Source organism: Gallus gallus, chromosome 1 (genome assembly GCF_016699485.2).
Source record: "Gallus gallus isolate bGalGal1 chromosome 1, bGalGal1.mat.broiler.GRCg7b, whole genome shotgun sequence".
NCBI lineage: Eukaryota > Metazoa > Chordata > Aves > Galliformes > Phasianidae > Gallus > Gallus gallus.
This window is the reverse complement of record NC_052532.1, coordinates 195,997,179-196,014,201: the sequence shown is the minus strand read 5'-3', so window position 1 is coordinate 196,014,201 and position 17,023 is coordinate 195,997,179. Positions and strand designations below refer to the sequence as shown.

At 54.2% G+C, this 17,023-nt stretch overlaps 4 protein-coding genes across 4 annotated transcripts; all 4 read left to right on the top strand.

Annotated features, from left to right (window-relative positions):
• Positions 1–438: 438 nt before the first annotated feature.
• Positions 439–1,631, top strand: HBBR (hemoglobin beta, subunit rho). Its single transcript, NM_001004390.3, has 3 exons — positions 439–575; positions 684–906; positions 1,450–1,631. Exons 1-3 carry the CDS (start codon positions 484–486, stop codon positions 1,576–1,578), a joined length of 444 nt encoding a protein of 147 aa, NP_001004390.1. The 5' UTR covers positions 439–483; the 3' UTR covers positions 1,579–1,631.
• A 3,663-nt stretch (positions 1,632–5,294) lies between these two features.
• On the top strand, positions 5,295–6,523 carry HBE1 (hemoglobin subunit epsilon 1). The gene is made up of 3 exons (NM_001031489.3): positions 5,295–5,438; positions 5,533–5,755; positions 6,313–6,523. Exons 1-3 carry the CDS (start codon positions 5,347–5,349, stop codon positions 6,439–6,441), a joined length of 444 nt encoding a protein of 147 aa, NP_001026660.1. The 5' UTR covers positions 5,295–5,346; the 3' UTR covers positions 6,442–6,523.
• Positions 6,524–8,314: 1,791 nt separating this feature from the next.
• Positions 8,315–9,846, top strand: HBBA (hemoglobin subunit epsilon 1). The gene is made up of 3 exons (NM_205489.3): positions 8,315–8,486; positions 8,581–8,803; positions 9,612–9,846. Exons 1-3 carry the CDS (start codon positions 8,395–8,397, stop codon positions 9,738–9,740), a joined length of 444 nt encoding a protein of 147 aa, NP_990820.1. The 5' UTR covers positions 8,315–8,394; the 3' UTR covers positions 9,741–9,846.
• Positions 9,847–12,609: 2,763 nt separating this feature from the next.
• On the top strand, positions 12,610–14,235 carry HBE (hemoglobin subunit epsilon). Its single transcript, NM_001081704.3, has 3 exons — positions 12,610–12,746; positions 12,855–13,077; positions 14,059–14,235. Exons 1-3 carry the CDS (start codon positions 12,655–12,657, stop codon positions 14,185–14,187), a joined length of 444 nt encoding a protein of 147 aa, NP_001075173.3. The 5' UTR covers positions 12,610–12,654; the 3' UTR covers positions 14,188–14,235.
• The last annotated feature ends 2,788 nt before the right edge of the window (positions 14,236–17,023 follow it).

Below are 17,023 nucleotides of genomic sequence, written 5' to 3'. Positions count from 1 at the left end.
GGGACGAGAGCCCTCAGCATCCCCGGGCAGCTGCTCTGAGCAGAAGGGTGAGGGAAGTGCCCATTGCCACCTGTCTGAGAAATACCCCTCAGCTTTAGGGAGACTACGAATGCTGCAGAGGAGCCAACATTTGGGCGCTGCAGGCGTGAAGCCATTTGAATGCATCACGCAGAGGGGGGGGTTTGGTGCCTTCTGCAGGGGTGCTCTGTGCAAGGCCGCACTGAGGACAGCAAGATAAGGGCTGCTGTGTCCGGAGCCGCCTGTTAAGCTGGTCACTGTCTTGTCATGGAAGACCACACCTTGTGCACACTGACCACCCCATGGACGGAACCCCCCCGGCACGGACCCCCACCCGTCCCAGCCAATGACCCCACAGCATGGGGTGGGGAGGAGCTGTCAGCGGTGGATAAAAGCCCCCGGGGTCCGCAGCTCAGCTCCAAGCTCTGAGTGCTCCCACAGCCGCACGCCAACCCCGCTGCCACCATGGTGCACTGGTCCGCCGAGGAGAAGCAGCTCATCACCAGCGTCTGGAGCAAAGTCAACGTGGAGGAATGCGGTGCCGAAGCCCTGGCCAGGTGGGTCTGCTCCTGGGATCGGCTCAGCTGCACCCTGGGTACTGAAACCACTGCAGTTTTAGGAGGCAGCGCTAACGGTGTGTGCTTGTGTCCCCCGTCTCTCCGCAGGCTGCTGATCGTCTACCCCTGGACCCAGAGGTTCTTTGATAACTTCGGGAACCTCTCCAGCCCCACCGCCATCATTGGTAACCCCAAGGTCCGTGCTCACGGCAAAAAAGTGCTGAGCTCCTTTGGGGAAGCCGTGAAGAACCTGGACAACATCAAGAACACCTACGCCAAGCTGTCGGAGCTGCACTGCGAGAAGCTGCACGTGGACCCCGAGAACTTCAGGGTGAGATGTTGTGCTGAGGCTGTCCGTCTGTCCCTCCACCCTGTGGAGCAGCTCATTGCCTGGAGGGTTCTGGGGGAACTTAAGTAGCAGATATTTTAGGGTGTGGAACAAGGTCAGCAGATGAAGGAGGGAAGCAGGAGGAGAGCAAAGGGGAGCGGGGTGCTGGGGTGGGCTGTGGCTGCGGGGCTGGGTGAGGCTGTCGGCTTCCGTTCCTGCCCCTGCTTTGGGGATGCAGCAGGCAGACATGGAACTGACTTGAGCCCCAGCTCCAGTAGGCATGGGGGTTCACAGCAGGAAAAAATGAGAAAAAACCCAGAAAAGTTTTGGGAATGCAGTGTAGAGGCTGGAGAAAGCAGGTGGGAGACAATGCAAGGATGGAGTGGGTGGATCTTGGCGTCTGTGGTGAGCACTGGACATTTTCCTGCAGAAAGAGCATCTCTGAGCCCCTCAGAACACTGGGGTTTGGCTGCAGCCCCTGGGTCCTGTGCAGGGCAGGGGATGCTCCACACCTTGCTTACCCCATTGCTCCCCTTCTCCCTGCAGCTCCTGGGGAACATCCTCATCATCGTGCTGGCCGCGCACTTCACCAAGGACTTCACCCCGACCTGCCAGGCTGTCTGGCAGAAGCTGGTCAGCGTGGTGGCCCATGCCCTGGCCTACAAGTACCACTGAGCTCCCAGAGCAGGACACAGTGTGAAAGTCAATAAAAAAGCACATTGCCTGAACTGCTTGGTGTTCTCCTGTTGTGGGGGGGGTGGGAGCAAAGGGCACCAGAGGGGAAAGAGGGCTCAGGGCTGTGGGGAGTGTCATGGTCCAAAAAGATGGTCAGGTTTGCCAAAGGAGGGGACATCCGGGGACATCAGGGGACATGTGGGGGCAGAGGCCTCTCATCCAGCACTTGGCACGTCCCAGCCCACCAGGCAGTGCCTTCAGACTGCGGAAATCACCAGGGAGTATTTCTGACCTCTTCTGCGCGGAAGGCAGAGCTGCAGGGCTGGGCGCCTCTTGGCCTGCAGTGTGTGCAAGGGTGTAGATCTGGAGAGATTCCCCCGAGGCAGCTTAGACTGAAAAACGTATCCCCAGGAAGGTGATAAAAAGCGTTTTCTGTATCAGATGAAAATGCTCCTTCCAGGAGCCTCGGGCGTTCTGAGCAGAAGATGCTCTCTGCAAGAAGATGTAGATGTCTGGAGAGGAGGGGCCGAGGGCAGTTTTTACGTAGGATCAGACCATTTTAAGCTCAGATTGGCTTAATGAACAATGATTTTTTCACCGTAATGGAAAGGTTCTGTCTCAGCACATCAGTCTTATTCAGAAGTAAGTTAAAGAACAACAGGGAAAGATATGTCTGTCTCAGAATGATGAAACCCATGTTCTGCATGATTTAGGAATATGTTTTCTGCCTTCCTGCAGATAAAGCAGGGATTTGCACTTGTGACCGCTGTGAGCTACACATCCAGCCTGTGTGATAGGCAGAGGATGCAGGGATGGGGGGAAAAAGCAAAAAGCCAACAGAAACCAGAACAGCTTTCCTACAACACAACACTCTCCTGTCCACCAGCAAATGGCGTTTCAGCATTATTTCATAGAATCATACAATCACATTGATTGGGTTGCAAAGGCCCACAGTGCTCATCCAGTTCCAACCCCCTGCTATGTGCAGGGTCACCAACCAGCAGCCCAGGCTGCCCAGAGCCACATCCAGCCTGGCCTTCAATGCCTGCAGGGATGGGGCATCCACAGCCTCCTTGGGCAACCTGTTCAGTGCGTCACCACCCTCTGGGGGAAAAGCTTCCTCCTCATATCCAACCTAAACCTCCCCTGTCTCAGTTTAAACCATTCTCGTAAACAGCCATTTCCCCTCCTGTTAATATGCTCCTCACTTTGGCCATCACAGAAACAAACTGGGAGCAAAGACACTGACAGGTCTGACCAGCTTTCAACTCAAGTCATTGCGTGTTCTGGAGGAGAGAGAAGAGTGACTGGCTGTGGTCCAGAGGCTGTACATCTGCCAGTCTTGCTGATAAGTAAAGCTTGGCGCAGTGTGCTGCTTGCTGCAATCAGAGTGACCAACAAACATTGCTTCTTTTGTAAAGGCCCGGAGCTGCCTTTTGCTGCCAGCAGGATGATTTATCCATAATATCTTTAATATCTTCATCAGTGATGTCAACAGTGGGGTCAGGTGCACCCTCAGCAGTTTGCTGCTGACCCCGAGCTGTGGGGTGCAGTGACACAGCAGAGCGATGGGATGTCATCCAGAGGGACCCAGACAGGCTGAGCAGTGGGGCCAGGTGAACCTCACGAGGTTCAACAAAGGCAACTGCAAGGTCTGCACCCGGGTTAAAGCAACCCCCATCACCAATAGAAGCTGGGGGATGAAAGGATTGAGTGCAGCCCTACTGAAAAAGACCTGGGGTTACAGGTGGATGGAAGCTGGGCATGATCCAACAGTGTGCCCTCACAGCCCAGACAGCCAACCGTACCCTGGGCTGCATCCAGAGCAGCACGGCCAGCAGGTCAGGGAGGTGCTGCTGCCCCTCTGCTCTGCTGTGAGGCCTCACCTGGAGCACTGCCTGCAGATGTGGAGTCCTCAGTGCAGGAGAGACATGGAGCTGTTGGAGAGCATCCAGAGGAGGGCCACAAAGATGATGATCCCATCCAGGGATGGAACAGCTCTTCTGTGAGGACAGGCTGAGAGCTGGGGCTGTGCAGATGGAGAAGGGAAGGCTGCGAGGTGAGCTGAGAGCAGCCTGTCAGTATCCAAAGGGGAGTGACTGGAAAGAAGGGGACAGACTCTTGAGCAGGGCCTGTGGTGGCAGAACAAGGGGAAATGGCTTCAAGCTCAAAGAGGGGAGATTCAGGTTGGATAAAAGGAAAAAGCCTTTTACAGTGAGGGTGGTGAGGCACTGAACAGGCTGCCCAGAGATGTGGTGGGTGCTCCATCCCTGGAGACTTTTATGGTGAGGCTGGACCAGGCCCTGGGCAACCTGATCTACCCGTGGTGTCCCTGTGCAGTGCAGGGCAGTTGGACCAGATGGCCCTCAAAGGTTCCTTCCAATTCTAATGATTCTATGATTCTATAAAATAGGAAGGCTCCGGTCCATGGAGCTGGCATTGCACAGTGTGCCAAGAGGCAAAGAACCACGCATGGGGCTCCTTCAATCAAACCAAAGGAGACAGCAGGATGGAAGGATGCTGGGGAAGAGTTGTGGGTGAAGTGGATCTGTCCCATGTGGGTGCAAATGAGCTCAGACTTAGAGAGATGTGTGAGATGGAGTCATCCCTGAAGAAGACCTCCAAAGCAGAGTGCAAGGCTGAGACTGTGTGAGCTGTTCTTTGCTTTTTGCTGAGCATCCCTCAGTCATTTCACTGTTTGGCAGAAAGAGCTGATTGCTTCATGCCAGCCTTGCAGACACCTTCCAGTCTGAATCCACCTCACTGTGAGCAAATCGGGGGGGGGGGCATGCAGCCTCTGGTTCTGCTCAGGAGCAAAAGAGAAATCAGGTGAAGGTCAGCAGGGCCCAGGAGCTGCTTCTTCATCTCTTGGTTCGGTATCTCATCTTACACCTGGGTTGGAAGTCTGGATCTGCCCTTGTGGGGTGGAGCACCTGAGCTGTTCTGGTGCCGAGGCACTGCAGGACAGCAGCCACCAATTCACCATCCCACCCCGTTAACTATGGAGTCCAGGGACAATGGAGAACCAACGTGGACAACTATGGAGAACCACTGTGGTCAACACAAAGAACAACTATGGAGAACTACTGTGGTCAACACAAAGGACAACTGTGGAGAACTACTGTGGGCAACAACTATGGACAATTTCAAGGGACAACAGCTGTGAAACTCTTTATGAGTACTGACAAGAAAGGAGAACCTTGCATTCAAAGCATGAGGCCTACATTTGGGATACGCACTGAGCTCTCGTTTCCCGGAAAGCCTCTGATCATTCAGTTTGGGGCTGATGATGCCTGGAGCTGTTCACGATGGATTCCCAGGAGTGCAGGCACCAATGCACCATCAAGAGTCTGAAAACAAGGCCAAGTAAAGGCTGTGAGCTCTTTGACATCACTGCCTATCTCACTGGATCTCCTCCACAAGTTCAGCCCCCAACCACTGGCAGTGACACTGGAAACCTATGGCCATGGAGGAGCCATGCAGGCAGCTCCACCTGCACTCGGGGCTGTGGCTACGAGATCATGGGTGTGAGATGAAGCTGGTCCACTCAAAGGCAGAGGGGTAATGGGCCCCTTTTCCCCTTGGACAGGATCCAAATTTGCTATCTTTCCTTCTGCAGCTCAACTCCCTCCCCAGTCGCAACCAATGACAATGTCAACTGAGATTAGGGCAAGCTGTTACTAGTGTATAAAAATCCATGGGAAGACTTTGGCCCCACTTCCTACTCATCGTTCAGGGAAGCCCAAAGCAAGCCCTTCAGCTGCCACCATGGTGCACTGGACTGCTGAGGAGAAGCAGCTCATCACCGGCCTCTGGGGCAAGGTCAATGTGGCCGAATGTGGGGCCGAAGCCCTGGCCAGGTAGGTCCAGCTTCGGGCATCGGCTCAGCTGCTCCCTGGGTAGGGAAACGGCTGCAGTTGGAGGTGTGTGCTTCTGTTCTCCATCTCTCTACAGGCTGCTGATCGTCTACCCCTGGACCCAGAGGTTCTTTGCGTCCTTTGGGAACCTCTCCAGTGCCACCGCCATCATTGGCAACCCCATGGTCCGCGCCCACGGCAAGAAAGTGCTGAGCTCCTTTGGGGAGGCTGTAAAGAACCTGGACAACATCAAGAAGAGCTTTGCCCAGCTGAGCAAACTGCACTGTGACAAGCTGCACGTGGACCCCGAGAACTTCAGGGTGAGTCTCTGGGGAGTATAGGCAGGAGTTATAGGACTGAGGTGTGTGAGAGGAGGGATGCAAGCAGGCGGAGTGGATGGGCACAAAATGTGGAGTGATTTACGTGCAGTCTGCAGAGTGAATGGAGCGACACAATACCAGCCCAGAGGAGCAAGGGAGCAGAAGAGAAGAAACAAAGACAGGACTGGAGGGGAGGAGATGAACTTGGACATGAGGGAATGGTTAATCCAGGACAGAAAATAGACACAGCCATTTCAACAGAACAGATGGGATCTGAGCCAAAGGAGAGCCAGGGGAGGGGAGAAATGAAGGGAAAAGATAAACACATCCAGAGCTGAGAGGGGTCACTGGCACAGCTGGTGTAGGGAAGGCGTTTGGGGCTACAGCATGTTCCAACATCCCAGTGAGTGCCAGAGATGCAGGAACAGTGCATGGGCTGCAGTATATCAGCTCCTTGCGTTGTGATGGATCTCCATCACTGCCCTGGGATGGCTGCATGGTATGAAGGAGGTGGGGACAGCATCGGCTGATGGATTCTCTTCTTCCTCCTTCACCAGCTCCTGGGGGACATCCTGATCATCGTCCTGGCCTCCCACTTCAGCAAGGACTTCACTCCCGCCAGCCAGGCTGCCTGGCAGAAGATGGTGCGTGTGGTGGCCCACGCGCTGGCCCACGAGTACCACTGAGCCCCACAGCCACTTGGAGATGCTCCTGGCATCCTCGGGGTCTGCTGGGCTGTAACTGCCAAATAAACACTGCTGCAGTCAGGATGGAGTCTCTGCCTCTCTGTGGGGTCAGGGTGGGGGCTGCCCTGGGGGCTGGGAATGGAACGAGGTGCTCACATACACGATGCTGCAGGACACGTTTTGTTTCCATGAATTCCTGCAGGTGACATTTGTCTAAGCTGGAGAACACAGGGAGCATTCAAGACCTGAACAAATGAACATACCCCAAAATACAAATAGGAACAACTCTGGTTCTGCATTGAGGCATCAGCAACATCACTGCATTTAATGCTGTAACCTTCCACAGTTCAAGTGGAACAAGTCATTGCACAACGGTGTGCAGCTGCAGTGAGATGAGGTGTGTTGTTTGTAATGTCCTTGATGGAAGGAAGCATGAAAAGGAGCCAGGAGTTGGACTCTGTGATCCTTTTGGTCCCTCCCAACTCAGGATATTCTATGATTCTATGGTACTGGTTTTCCGCCCCTGTCTAAATTGTTATCATTCTCCAATTATTAAAGGCAGAATGTAATAGTCACAGGAATCTATTATGGCAAAAAAAAATGTTCCAAGAATGATCATTCCACACACAGAAAGGACAGAGCACTTGGTTTCACTGCCCCTACATCTAGGTTTTCAGCAGCAAAAGTTCCCTGAGGTCCCCACGCTGTGCAGAGGGCCATGGTGCTCTCCAGGCTTCCAACCCCATTTTAGCCAGATGTGGCTCGCAGCATCCCCACAGGTTGCAGAGCAGCTCAGGGACACCTCTGGATCCTGGCACGATGAATTCCTGCCCACACCCTCCTGCCCCGTTATCAGGGAGAAGGCAGAAGGCACAGCTGCAGCGCAGGCATGCACCAAGCTCAGCTCTTTGCAGCATGGCCCTTTTGCCAAGCCCTTTCCAAAGCAAGTGTGCAGAGGAGAACCGGTGCAGCTTTGAGCACAAGTGTCAGCCACAGCCATGGCCAACGCCAGTGCCTTGATCCGTGGCCACCCATCCCCTGGGCCAGCTGGTGCTCCATGTGCAGCCAGGTCCTGGCCCCACTATGTCCATCCCAGCTCCAGCCCCTGCTTGCTGGCAGCAGCCTGGCAGCCCCAGGCACCTCTCCCAGCACGCTGCCATGTCACTGGTCAGGTTGGGTGCTGCCTTCCTGCTGCCAGCCAGGCTGTCCCCGGTGTACCCACTGTGTCCCACCTCTCCTAGGTCATCTGTGCACTGATGCCATGCAGGTGATCTCTGTGTTCTGTGTTCTGAGCCTGCCTTGTTTCCCTCTGCCTGCAGGATCTTTGAGGCAGGAGCTCTGCACCCCACAGCCTGCAGCTCACTTATTGCTACCCCGAAGTCAGCAAAATGCTCAATAGCTGATGGTAAAGAACCCAATCCTGGAAGGCCCTTCAGGAAGAGGAAGAGAGAGAAACCACATGCACGCAGCTGGTGTGCTGGGAGGAAGGACCCAACAGACCCAAGCTGTGGTCTCCTGCCTCACAGCAATGCAGAGTGCTGTGGTTTGGAACTGTGTGAGGGGCACCCAGCCTGGCGCGCGCTGTGCTCACAGCACTGGGGTGAGCACAGGGTGCCATGCCCACACCGTGCATGGGGATGTATGGCGCACTCCGGTATAGAGCTGCAGAGCTGGGAATCGGGGGGGGGGGGGGCGGGTGGTGGTGTGGCCACGGATCTGGGCACCTTGCCCTGAGCCCCACCCTGATGCCGCGTTCCCTCCCCCGGGGTGCCAAGGCTGGGGGCCCCTCCGGAGATGCAGCCAATTGCAGGGTGCCCGGGGAAGAGGAGGGGCCCGGCGGAGCGGATAAAAGTGGGGACACAGACGGCCGCTCACCAGCGTGCTATCCCCACGGGAGCAAGAGCCCAGACCTCCTCCGTACCGACAGCCACACGCTACCCTCCAACCGCCGCCATGGTGCACTGGACTGCTGAGGAGAAGCAGCTCATCACCGGCCTCTGGGGCAAGGTCAATGTGGCCGAATGTGGGGCTGAAGCCCTGGCCAGGTAGGTCCAGCTTCGGGCATCGGCTCAGCTGCTCCCTGGGTAGGGAAACGGCTGCAGTTGGAGGTGTGTGCTTCTGTTCCCCATCTCTCTACAGGCTGCTGATCGTCTACCCCTGGACCCAGAGGTTCTTTGCGTCCTTTGGGAACCTCTCCAGCCCCACTGCCATCCTTGGCAACCCCATGGTCCGCGCCCATGGCAAGAAAGTGCTCACCTCCTTTGGGGATGCTGTGAAGAACCTGGACAACATCAAGAACACCTTCTCCCAACTGTCCGAACTGCATTGTGACAAGCTGCATGTGGACCCCGAGAACTTCAGGGTGAGATGCTCTTGGCTGGGTCCCATCCCAATGCATCTCCAAGAGGAGATTCTCCCTATGTCCCCCAGGGCCCATGTGTGGGTGCTCCCCATAGATCTCCCCATGCTGCTGGGGGAATTGGTGGCTGGGTTCAGGGTCGGAGGTGGGAGAGACAGGGAGGGAAGGGACCAACCTGCAGCATAGTGAGAAAGGAATGAAGGGGATGGAGCGGCTGAGGGGTGGGTGACAGTGAGGGTACAAAGGAGACGGGAAGGCAGTGAGGAGGTGGCTGCAGTGCAGAAATGGAGGGGAGAGCAAAGCAAAAGCCACTGTTGGAGCGGGAAGAGGTCTGAGCCAAGGGGAAAGTGAAGGAGCAAGAGTGCAACATGGCATAGAGCAAGGGACGGTGGCTTGGATGCTGAGAGCCAAGGAGTGAGATGGGGGGTGGTGGAGTTCCCACATGCCAGCAGGAGTGTGGCTGTGCTGCCCACTCCCTGGAGCTCCCACCTGAAGCCAGGTGGAGGATTTCTGGAGCTACTCTTCCCACAGTAGTAGCAGAGGGAGGAAATATGTCCTGAGTGGGAGAGATGGAAAGCTTTGGGCCCAGCAGCCCAGCCCAGACAGGAGCTGGTGTGTTTTGCACATTGCACATTTTGATGTTTAGACTGAACAGAAGGATTAATGAGTTTAAGGTATGTCTTAACAAGAGCTGTAGTTTATAGGGTCATTTTTAAGCCTAGGTATGTTTCCCTGGTGCTGGTGCAAGCACTGGCAGAGGGATGGGCTGGCTTCAGGGCATCGCTAACAGAGGGTCCTCCTATTCCCACAGCTCCTGGGTGACATCCTCATCATTGTCCTGGCCGCCCACTTCAGCAAGGACTTCACTCCTGAATGCCAGGCTGCCTGGCAGAAGCTGGTCCGCGTGGTGGCCCATGCCCTGGCTCGCAAGTACCACTAAGCACCAGCACCAAAGATCACGGAGCACCTACAACCATTGCATGCACCTGCAGAAATGCTCCGGAGCTGACAGCTTGTGACAAATAAAGTTCATTCAGTGACACTCATCTGCTGTCTGTGTGTCCCTGTGCAGCTCGGGGCTGGGGTGGGGGACGTGGGCACTGCGGGAGCTCAGTGGGGCAGGGTTGGCTCTATGGAGCGCTTTGTGCTCAGTGGGGTTTTATGGGGTTCTGTGGGATCTGCCTCTGGAAAGCAAACCTGCAAGCCCGTGTCTGGGCAGGCACAGCACTGGGAGGTTTGCAATGGGGCGATGTCTGTAGAAATGAGTTTTCTCACTGACACAGAGGAGTCATATATTTAATAGAGAATAAACAAAATGAAGGCTTTAATCCTCCCTGGATCATTTCTGGCATTCAGCCTCCCCGAAAGGAGCTGACTCATGCTAGCCCAGCAGCCAGCTGGGTGGGGGCAGGTTGCAGATAAACATTTTGCTATCAAGACTTGCACAGACCTTGTTTATGCACTTCTTCACCCTACGCTGCCCATTCTGCTGCTCTGCGTGAGGGAAGAGAGGGGGTTAATCCTGTCAATAGTAGTAACTATTAATGATGTTCTGGAACTAAAAATCAATTGGTGTCATTTGCATGCAAACTATAGGGGTGTTTAAATGTGCACAGCGCAGGGCTCCATAGGGTGGAGGTTGTTCTTGGCATGGGAGAACCACTCATCCCATTGAGATGATCACAGGGCAGCAAAAGCAGCTGCTGCTGGAAGGACGTGCAGCTTTCTAAGGGGAAGCAGAGGGGATACACCAGGAACCTCTGGCACCGAGTCTGTACCACATCCTGACCACAGCTGCATAAACAGCACCTCCATCAAGTTGGCACCATGTCCCGTCCCTCCTTCATCCCTGCTCGTGGGCATCTCCCTCTCCTCCCCTGACTCACTGCTGGGCATCAAACCCCCCACAGCCCCTTGACCCCTCCTCAGGCACTCTGCTCAGTGGAAGGAGGGGCTTGTTGCTGGCACTGCTTACACAAGGACATAGGAGGACACTCCGTGTTAAGACAAAAGGTGCTGTCCTCCTTGCAGGTGTGTGGGCAGGCACAGTGAGTCGTGCTCAGGTATCACCAGCAAAAGGCAGATGTAGGCAACTCTAATCCATGATTCAGATCTACTCCATGGTGAAAAGTAATGCATACAGCCGGAAGGGAAAAGGGTATTAAAAGGCTGAAGATCTCCCTCAGTATTTTCATTCTTTTAATTGGTTTTCCTCCCGTTCCTTTATTTTTGGTACAAGGCCAGGAGGGCACTGAACAGGTGGTGCTCAGTGGAGTTGGATTTAATCTTAATGATCTTTTCCAACCGTAATGGTTCAATGATTCAGTGATTCTATGGAGGAAGGCAAGCCCAGGGCTCTGGGGAGGAGCTCAGCCCCTTTCCAGCTCTGCTGCAGCCATGCGAGCACCCTCCCCTTCTGCTGTGCTACAGCATGACCCCGTGCCTCTTGGATGTCACTGGTTAAGGATACTAATAATCTGTTCTTCTGATACTTCATGCAATAGTAGCTCCACGCAGGGCCAGTGTTCCTGGGGAAGGTACCCCAGAGCTGTGTTCTCAGGGGTGGCACAGGAGAGCAGTTTGCACGGAGTCTGAACAGCTGAACTCGGGGGAGATGTGGCTCATGCCAGCTTTGTCATAGAATCACAGAATCATTCAGACTGGAAAAGCCTTCCAAGATCTCTGAGCCCACCCTCACCCCACCATGCCCACCGACCACGTCCCTCAGTGCCACATCCCCGTGGCTTCGGTACACCTCCAGCGATGGTGACTCCACCACCACCACGGGCAGCTGTGCCAACGCATCACCGCTCTCTGGGAGAAGAAACGTTTTCCAGAAGTCAACCTCAATCTCTCTTCACTGGGGCAGGATCCAAAAGGAAACCCCTGGGTCCCTGCTGGACACCCCTGAGCTGAGCTTTTGCTGCTTTCTAAGCCTACATCGGGTGCTGCAGAGACAGCTCTGGAGTTCGAAGCATGTTTTCCCTGTTCTTTATGGATGTGAATGTAAGCAGAGCTGCGGTGAAAGGGGTGATCCTGTTCAATCCCTGTGCAGCAGCTTGGCACGTGGCCTGACACCTCACAGCTGATGGGTGAGATTCCACTGGCCCCAGAATGGAAAGTAAATGGCCCAGGTCATGTTTTGTCATAGTAAGCAACAGTGGGGTTGAAGTCCATTTCAGTGTTCATGGTGCCCGTGGTGCCTCTGCTGCTGGAACAGCCCTGGGCTGCATGGCCACGGGCTGCATGTTGGCCTATGTCATGGGGCAGCTCTGGGAGAGCCACGGTGCAGGGCGTACTCCATGGAGTCCCATACATGTGCTGCAAATGGAGGCTGGCTCTTGGTTGGATATCAGGAAGAACTTCTTTACAGGAAGGGCTGTTAAGCACTGGAATGGGCTGCCCAGGGAGTTGGTTGAGTCACCAACCCTGGATGTGTTTAACAACCATTTGGATGTGGTGCTCAGGGATGTGATTTAGCGGAGGGCTGTTAGAGTTAGGGCAGTTTGGTCGGGTTGTGGTTGGACTCAACGATCTTTAAGGTCTTTTCCAACCTGAGCAATTCTATGATTCGATGATTCCATGTGCAGCCCTTTCTCTGAAAAGGGGCCCAGGGCTGGTAGGGCAGCGCTGGGGGAAGGGTCAGAGCGGGGATGGCTGGAGGCCCCTTGGCTGCTGCCACACCCTGACCACCCCCTCCTGCCCTCCAGCACAAACCCCCACACATCCCAGCCAATGACCCCACAGCGCGGGGTGGGGAGGAGCTGTCAGCGGTGGATAAAAGCCCCGGGGGTCCGCAGCTCAGCTCCAAGCTCTGAGTGCTCCCACAGCCGCACGCCAACCCCGCTGCCACCATGGTGCACTGGTCCGCCGAGGAGAAGCAGCTCATCACCAGCGTCTGGAGCAAAGTCAACGTGGAGGAATGCGGTGCCGAAGCCCTGGCCAGGTGGGTCTGCTCCTGGGATCGGCTCAGCTGCACCCTGGGTACTGAAACCACTGCAGTTTTAGGAGGCAGTGCTAACGGTGTGTGCTTGTGTCCCCCATCCCTCTGCAGGCTGCTGATCGTCTACCCCTGGACCCAGAGGTTTTTTGCCTCCTTTGGGAACCTCTCCAGCCCCACCGCCATCATGGGCAACCCCAGGGTCCGTGCTCATGGTAAGAAAGTGCTGAGCTCCTTTGGGGAAGCCGTGAAGAACCTGGACAACATCAAGAACACCTACGCCAAGCTGTCGGAGCTGCACTGCGACAAGTTGCACGTGGACCCCGAGAACTTCAGGGTGAGATGTTGGCAGCGTGAGCCCCTTCACTGCGCAGTGCTTTGCTTTGAAACAGGGGGGGCTGCCCCGGCCGTGCTGGCTGAGTACTTTCTGTCTGGTGAAGGCAACATCCCTGCATAGTACCCAATGAGTGCAGAACTCTGCAGGAGAGCAGGTGGCTTCAGGCTGAAAAGTTCCATTTTTTGTGTCAGTGTAGCAATGGGAAGGAGGAAGGATTGTGAGGCTGTAAGCTAAAGGGGGCACTTGGGTTGAGGACAAATAAAAGCAAACCAGAGAAAGGTTCAGCCTGGGCTGGAGGAAGCAGAGGTGGAGGGATGCTCGGCAGAGCACTGAAGGAAGTCATACATCCTATAGAATTCTATGGTTCTATGGGAATAATAGCAGTTCTGAAATGACAGAGCAGGTTTCTGGCTTGTCCAGTATGGGCTGCCTGTCTGGATCATAGAATCATAGAACCGTAGAATGGCTCAGGTTGGAAGGGACCTTAAACCCCCCAGGGCTCAACCCCTGCTGTGGGCTGGGTGCCCCCTACCAGCTCAGGCTGCCCAGGACCCAGTCCATGGCCTTGAGCACTTCTAGGGGCTTCTCTGCACAACCTGGGATAGAATGGGCAGTCCCTCTTCCCCCAACACCTGCAAATAAAAATGTGTAGATTTCTTCATTTACAAAAACAAAACAAACAAAAAAAAGCAAATAAATTACAAGTGGTGTTTTGCAAGGTGGGTGTCAGGCCAAACCAGCACCCCAAGAATGGAGGAAAATAGTCTCAAGGCTTTTTCTCCACCGACTCTCCCTTTATTTTGGTAAAGATGGAGCAGACAACTTTTTTCCTCCAAACTCAGAGCTTTCTAGGCAAAGAGTGAGCATTCGAGCCCAGCAGCCCCAGCAGCAAGCACTGAGGCTGTGCTTGGTGGGAAGAGGGGATGCTGTCTGGCCATCCAAGCAGCACTAACCCTGCCTGTTCTCCACTTTCTCCTGCAGCTCCTTGGGGACATCCTGATCATCGTCCTGGCCTCCCACTTTGCCAGGGATTTCACTCCTGCCTGCCAATTTGCCTGGCAGAAGCTGGTCAACGTTGTGGCTCATGCTCTGGCCCGCAAGTACCACTGAGCTGCAGCACAGCCGTGGCCATAGCTCCCAATAAACACCTGCAATGCATGTGGTCTGCCTGTCTGTGTTGGGGGATGTATGGGGAGAGTGTCATGGGACTGCTGAGGAGCGTTCTCATCACTCTGGGGTACACCCATGTGTGTGCTCTGCCTTGGCATGCACATGGGGCTGGGGGGAGAAAACCCACACCAAGTTCTGCAGCACACCCACAAGGGGCCTGGCACTGAGAGGGCATCAGAGAGGGCTGCAGGAGTAACTGGGGACTGGGAAGAATGCAAGCCTGTTCTCCTGACTCTAGATTAATAAGAAATGAGATGATTCTGTGATTTATCCAAGGAGGCTGTGGATGCCCCATCCCTGGAGGCATTCAAGGCCAGGCTGGATGTGGCTCTGGGCAGCCTGGGCTGCTGGTTGGTGACCCTGCACATAGCAGGGGGTTGGAACTCAATGAGCATTGTGGTCCTTTGCAGCCCAGGCCATTCTATGGTTCTATGAATCCATGATTCTATGAAGCCAGCAGTGCCTGGGCACACAGCTCCCTGTCTGCTGCTCCATCCCCCACCCAATGGTCCTCGTGCTGCTCAGAGCTGGGCTGCACATCAGACTCAGTTGTTTGTTCACTGGGATGAGGGTTACAAGGTTGGCTTTTATCTCCTATTTTATTACCCCCCAAAAAGGAAGAAGTATAAGAGCATCCAGGACTCTATCTCCCTCCTACATCTCAGAATCACAGAATCATAGAATCCTTAGAGTTGTAAGGGACTTCTGAAGGCCATTTAGTCCAGTTCCTCTGCATTTAATAGGGACACCACAGCTAAATCAAGTTGCCCAGGGCCTGATCCAGCCTCACCCTGAAAGTCCCCAGGGATGGAGCATCCACCACATCTCTGGGCGGTGACAATAACTCAGAACATGGTGGAGAAAATGTGGTTCAGGACATAGGTGCTGCTGAATGCTGTGCCTCTGGAGGGCAGTGAGGTTGTGGGGGGAATGGAGACACAGGAGATGGGATGGGATGCTCCAGAATGAGCTGACGTGCTTTGTGCCTTCCATCAGGAAAGCTGTACCCAGAGGTTTGGCTGTGCACACCCCAAGATGTGCTTTGGTGTTCCTTCACTTCTGAGGAACTGCAGCCCAGACCTGGTTCAGGTCTTGCTTTAAAATGATGGGAAAACCCTGAACCTCTATGAACCGCTGCACTGAATGGACGGGAAGCTCTTCTCATCTTCTCTAGCAGGTTGATGGATTGCTCTCCTCGCTCACAGCAGCTCCTCTCAGAGCTGAGGCAGAGCTGCCAACCTCTGATGAATGAGCACACCGTGCTGCCTTGGAGAGCAATAAGGGAATTTCCACTGTGACAGCAGAGTAACAACTGAATGGACTGTGTGAGAGGACTGTTAAAATTAGTTGGAAATAACATGGGGATGTAATAGAAATCAGCAAACAGAGCTGAGCTGTGGCTGCAGCCTCCCTCTTTGGGTGACGTCCATCTCTGGGAGCTGCCCTCTGCAGACCCACCATGCACAGCTGTGCAAATACTGGATGGAAGATGAAGATTCCTGCTTCATAGAATCATAGAATCCTAAAATGGCCTGGGTTGAAAAGGACCACAGTGCTCATCCAGTTCCAACCCCCTGCTATGTGCAGGGTCACCAACCAGCAGCCCAGGCTGCCCAGAGCCACATCCAGCCTGGCCTTGAATGCCTGCAGGGATGGGGCATCCACAGCCTCCTTGGGCAACCTGTTCAGTGCGTCACCACCCTCTGGGGGAAAAGCTTCCTCCTCATATCCAACCTAAACCTCCCCTGTCTCGGTTTAAAACCATTCCCCCTTGTCCTATGCTTGTCTCATAATAGATAGCATGCACAGCTTTAGTAGGTGTTAAGGAAAACCAGCAGTCAAATATCAGTGCTAGGATAGCTGATGGAGCTGGTGCCATGAAAAATGCTGCGGTGGTATTTTGGTACTTATGGGAGAAACTGCTGTGTTTGCTCCACGGGGAGCCTCTTGTTTGGAAATAAACCACTCACAATTTGTGCTTAAAGTCACTCTGAACCCATCAAATCCCAGAGCCTTTTAAGAAATCCTTACTGGAAGTTTAATGCTGGTCTGAGGAGCAGGTGGAGCAGAGCACTGATAGATCTGCTCAGATCCCCACGCTTGCTGCTGTAAGAGGAGTACAAAATAAAGCAACTCAATACTCTTTTGGCATAAGCCAAAAATATTCCTTCAGGGCTGCCCGGGAGCAGCACCTCCTCTTCTTTTCTGCATTGCTATCAAAGTCTGATGTCATTGCAACAGCAGCACTGCTGCAAAGAGCTGGAGAGACGTGATTTGCATATGAAGGGATTTTTGATCCATTCCTTTTTGGTAGCTTTGGAAGAATGAAGGTCTGAAACCCCACCATGACTCCTCATGGTAGTTCTGCCTCATTTTTCCTTTTTTTCCCCTCTGCTTCTCCCACCCCGATTTGGTGCCCTTGTAGCCCAGATTTGCTTCATCAGGAGCACCAGAGATGTGCTTATTTCCCATCCCAGGGCAGAAGTGGAAGGATATCAGCGCTGAGGCGGTGAGGTAGGAGTTCCTTTTCCACATCCCAAGGACTCCTTTGGACAGAAGGACATGAAGCAAACTTACAGACCAAATTATTTTCCTTTCCATTTGGCAGTCTGTTATCACATCTCCACCTTTCTTTGTCCACTGCACATCATGGCTGCTGTGCAGACACCCCACTGAAATGAGCAACTCCTGCATAGGGACCCACATGTTCACTACATGGAAAACAACAGTTGAGGACGTTAATGTGATTTTGATATATCCACACCACCAAACCTGC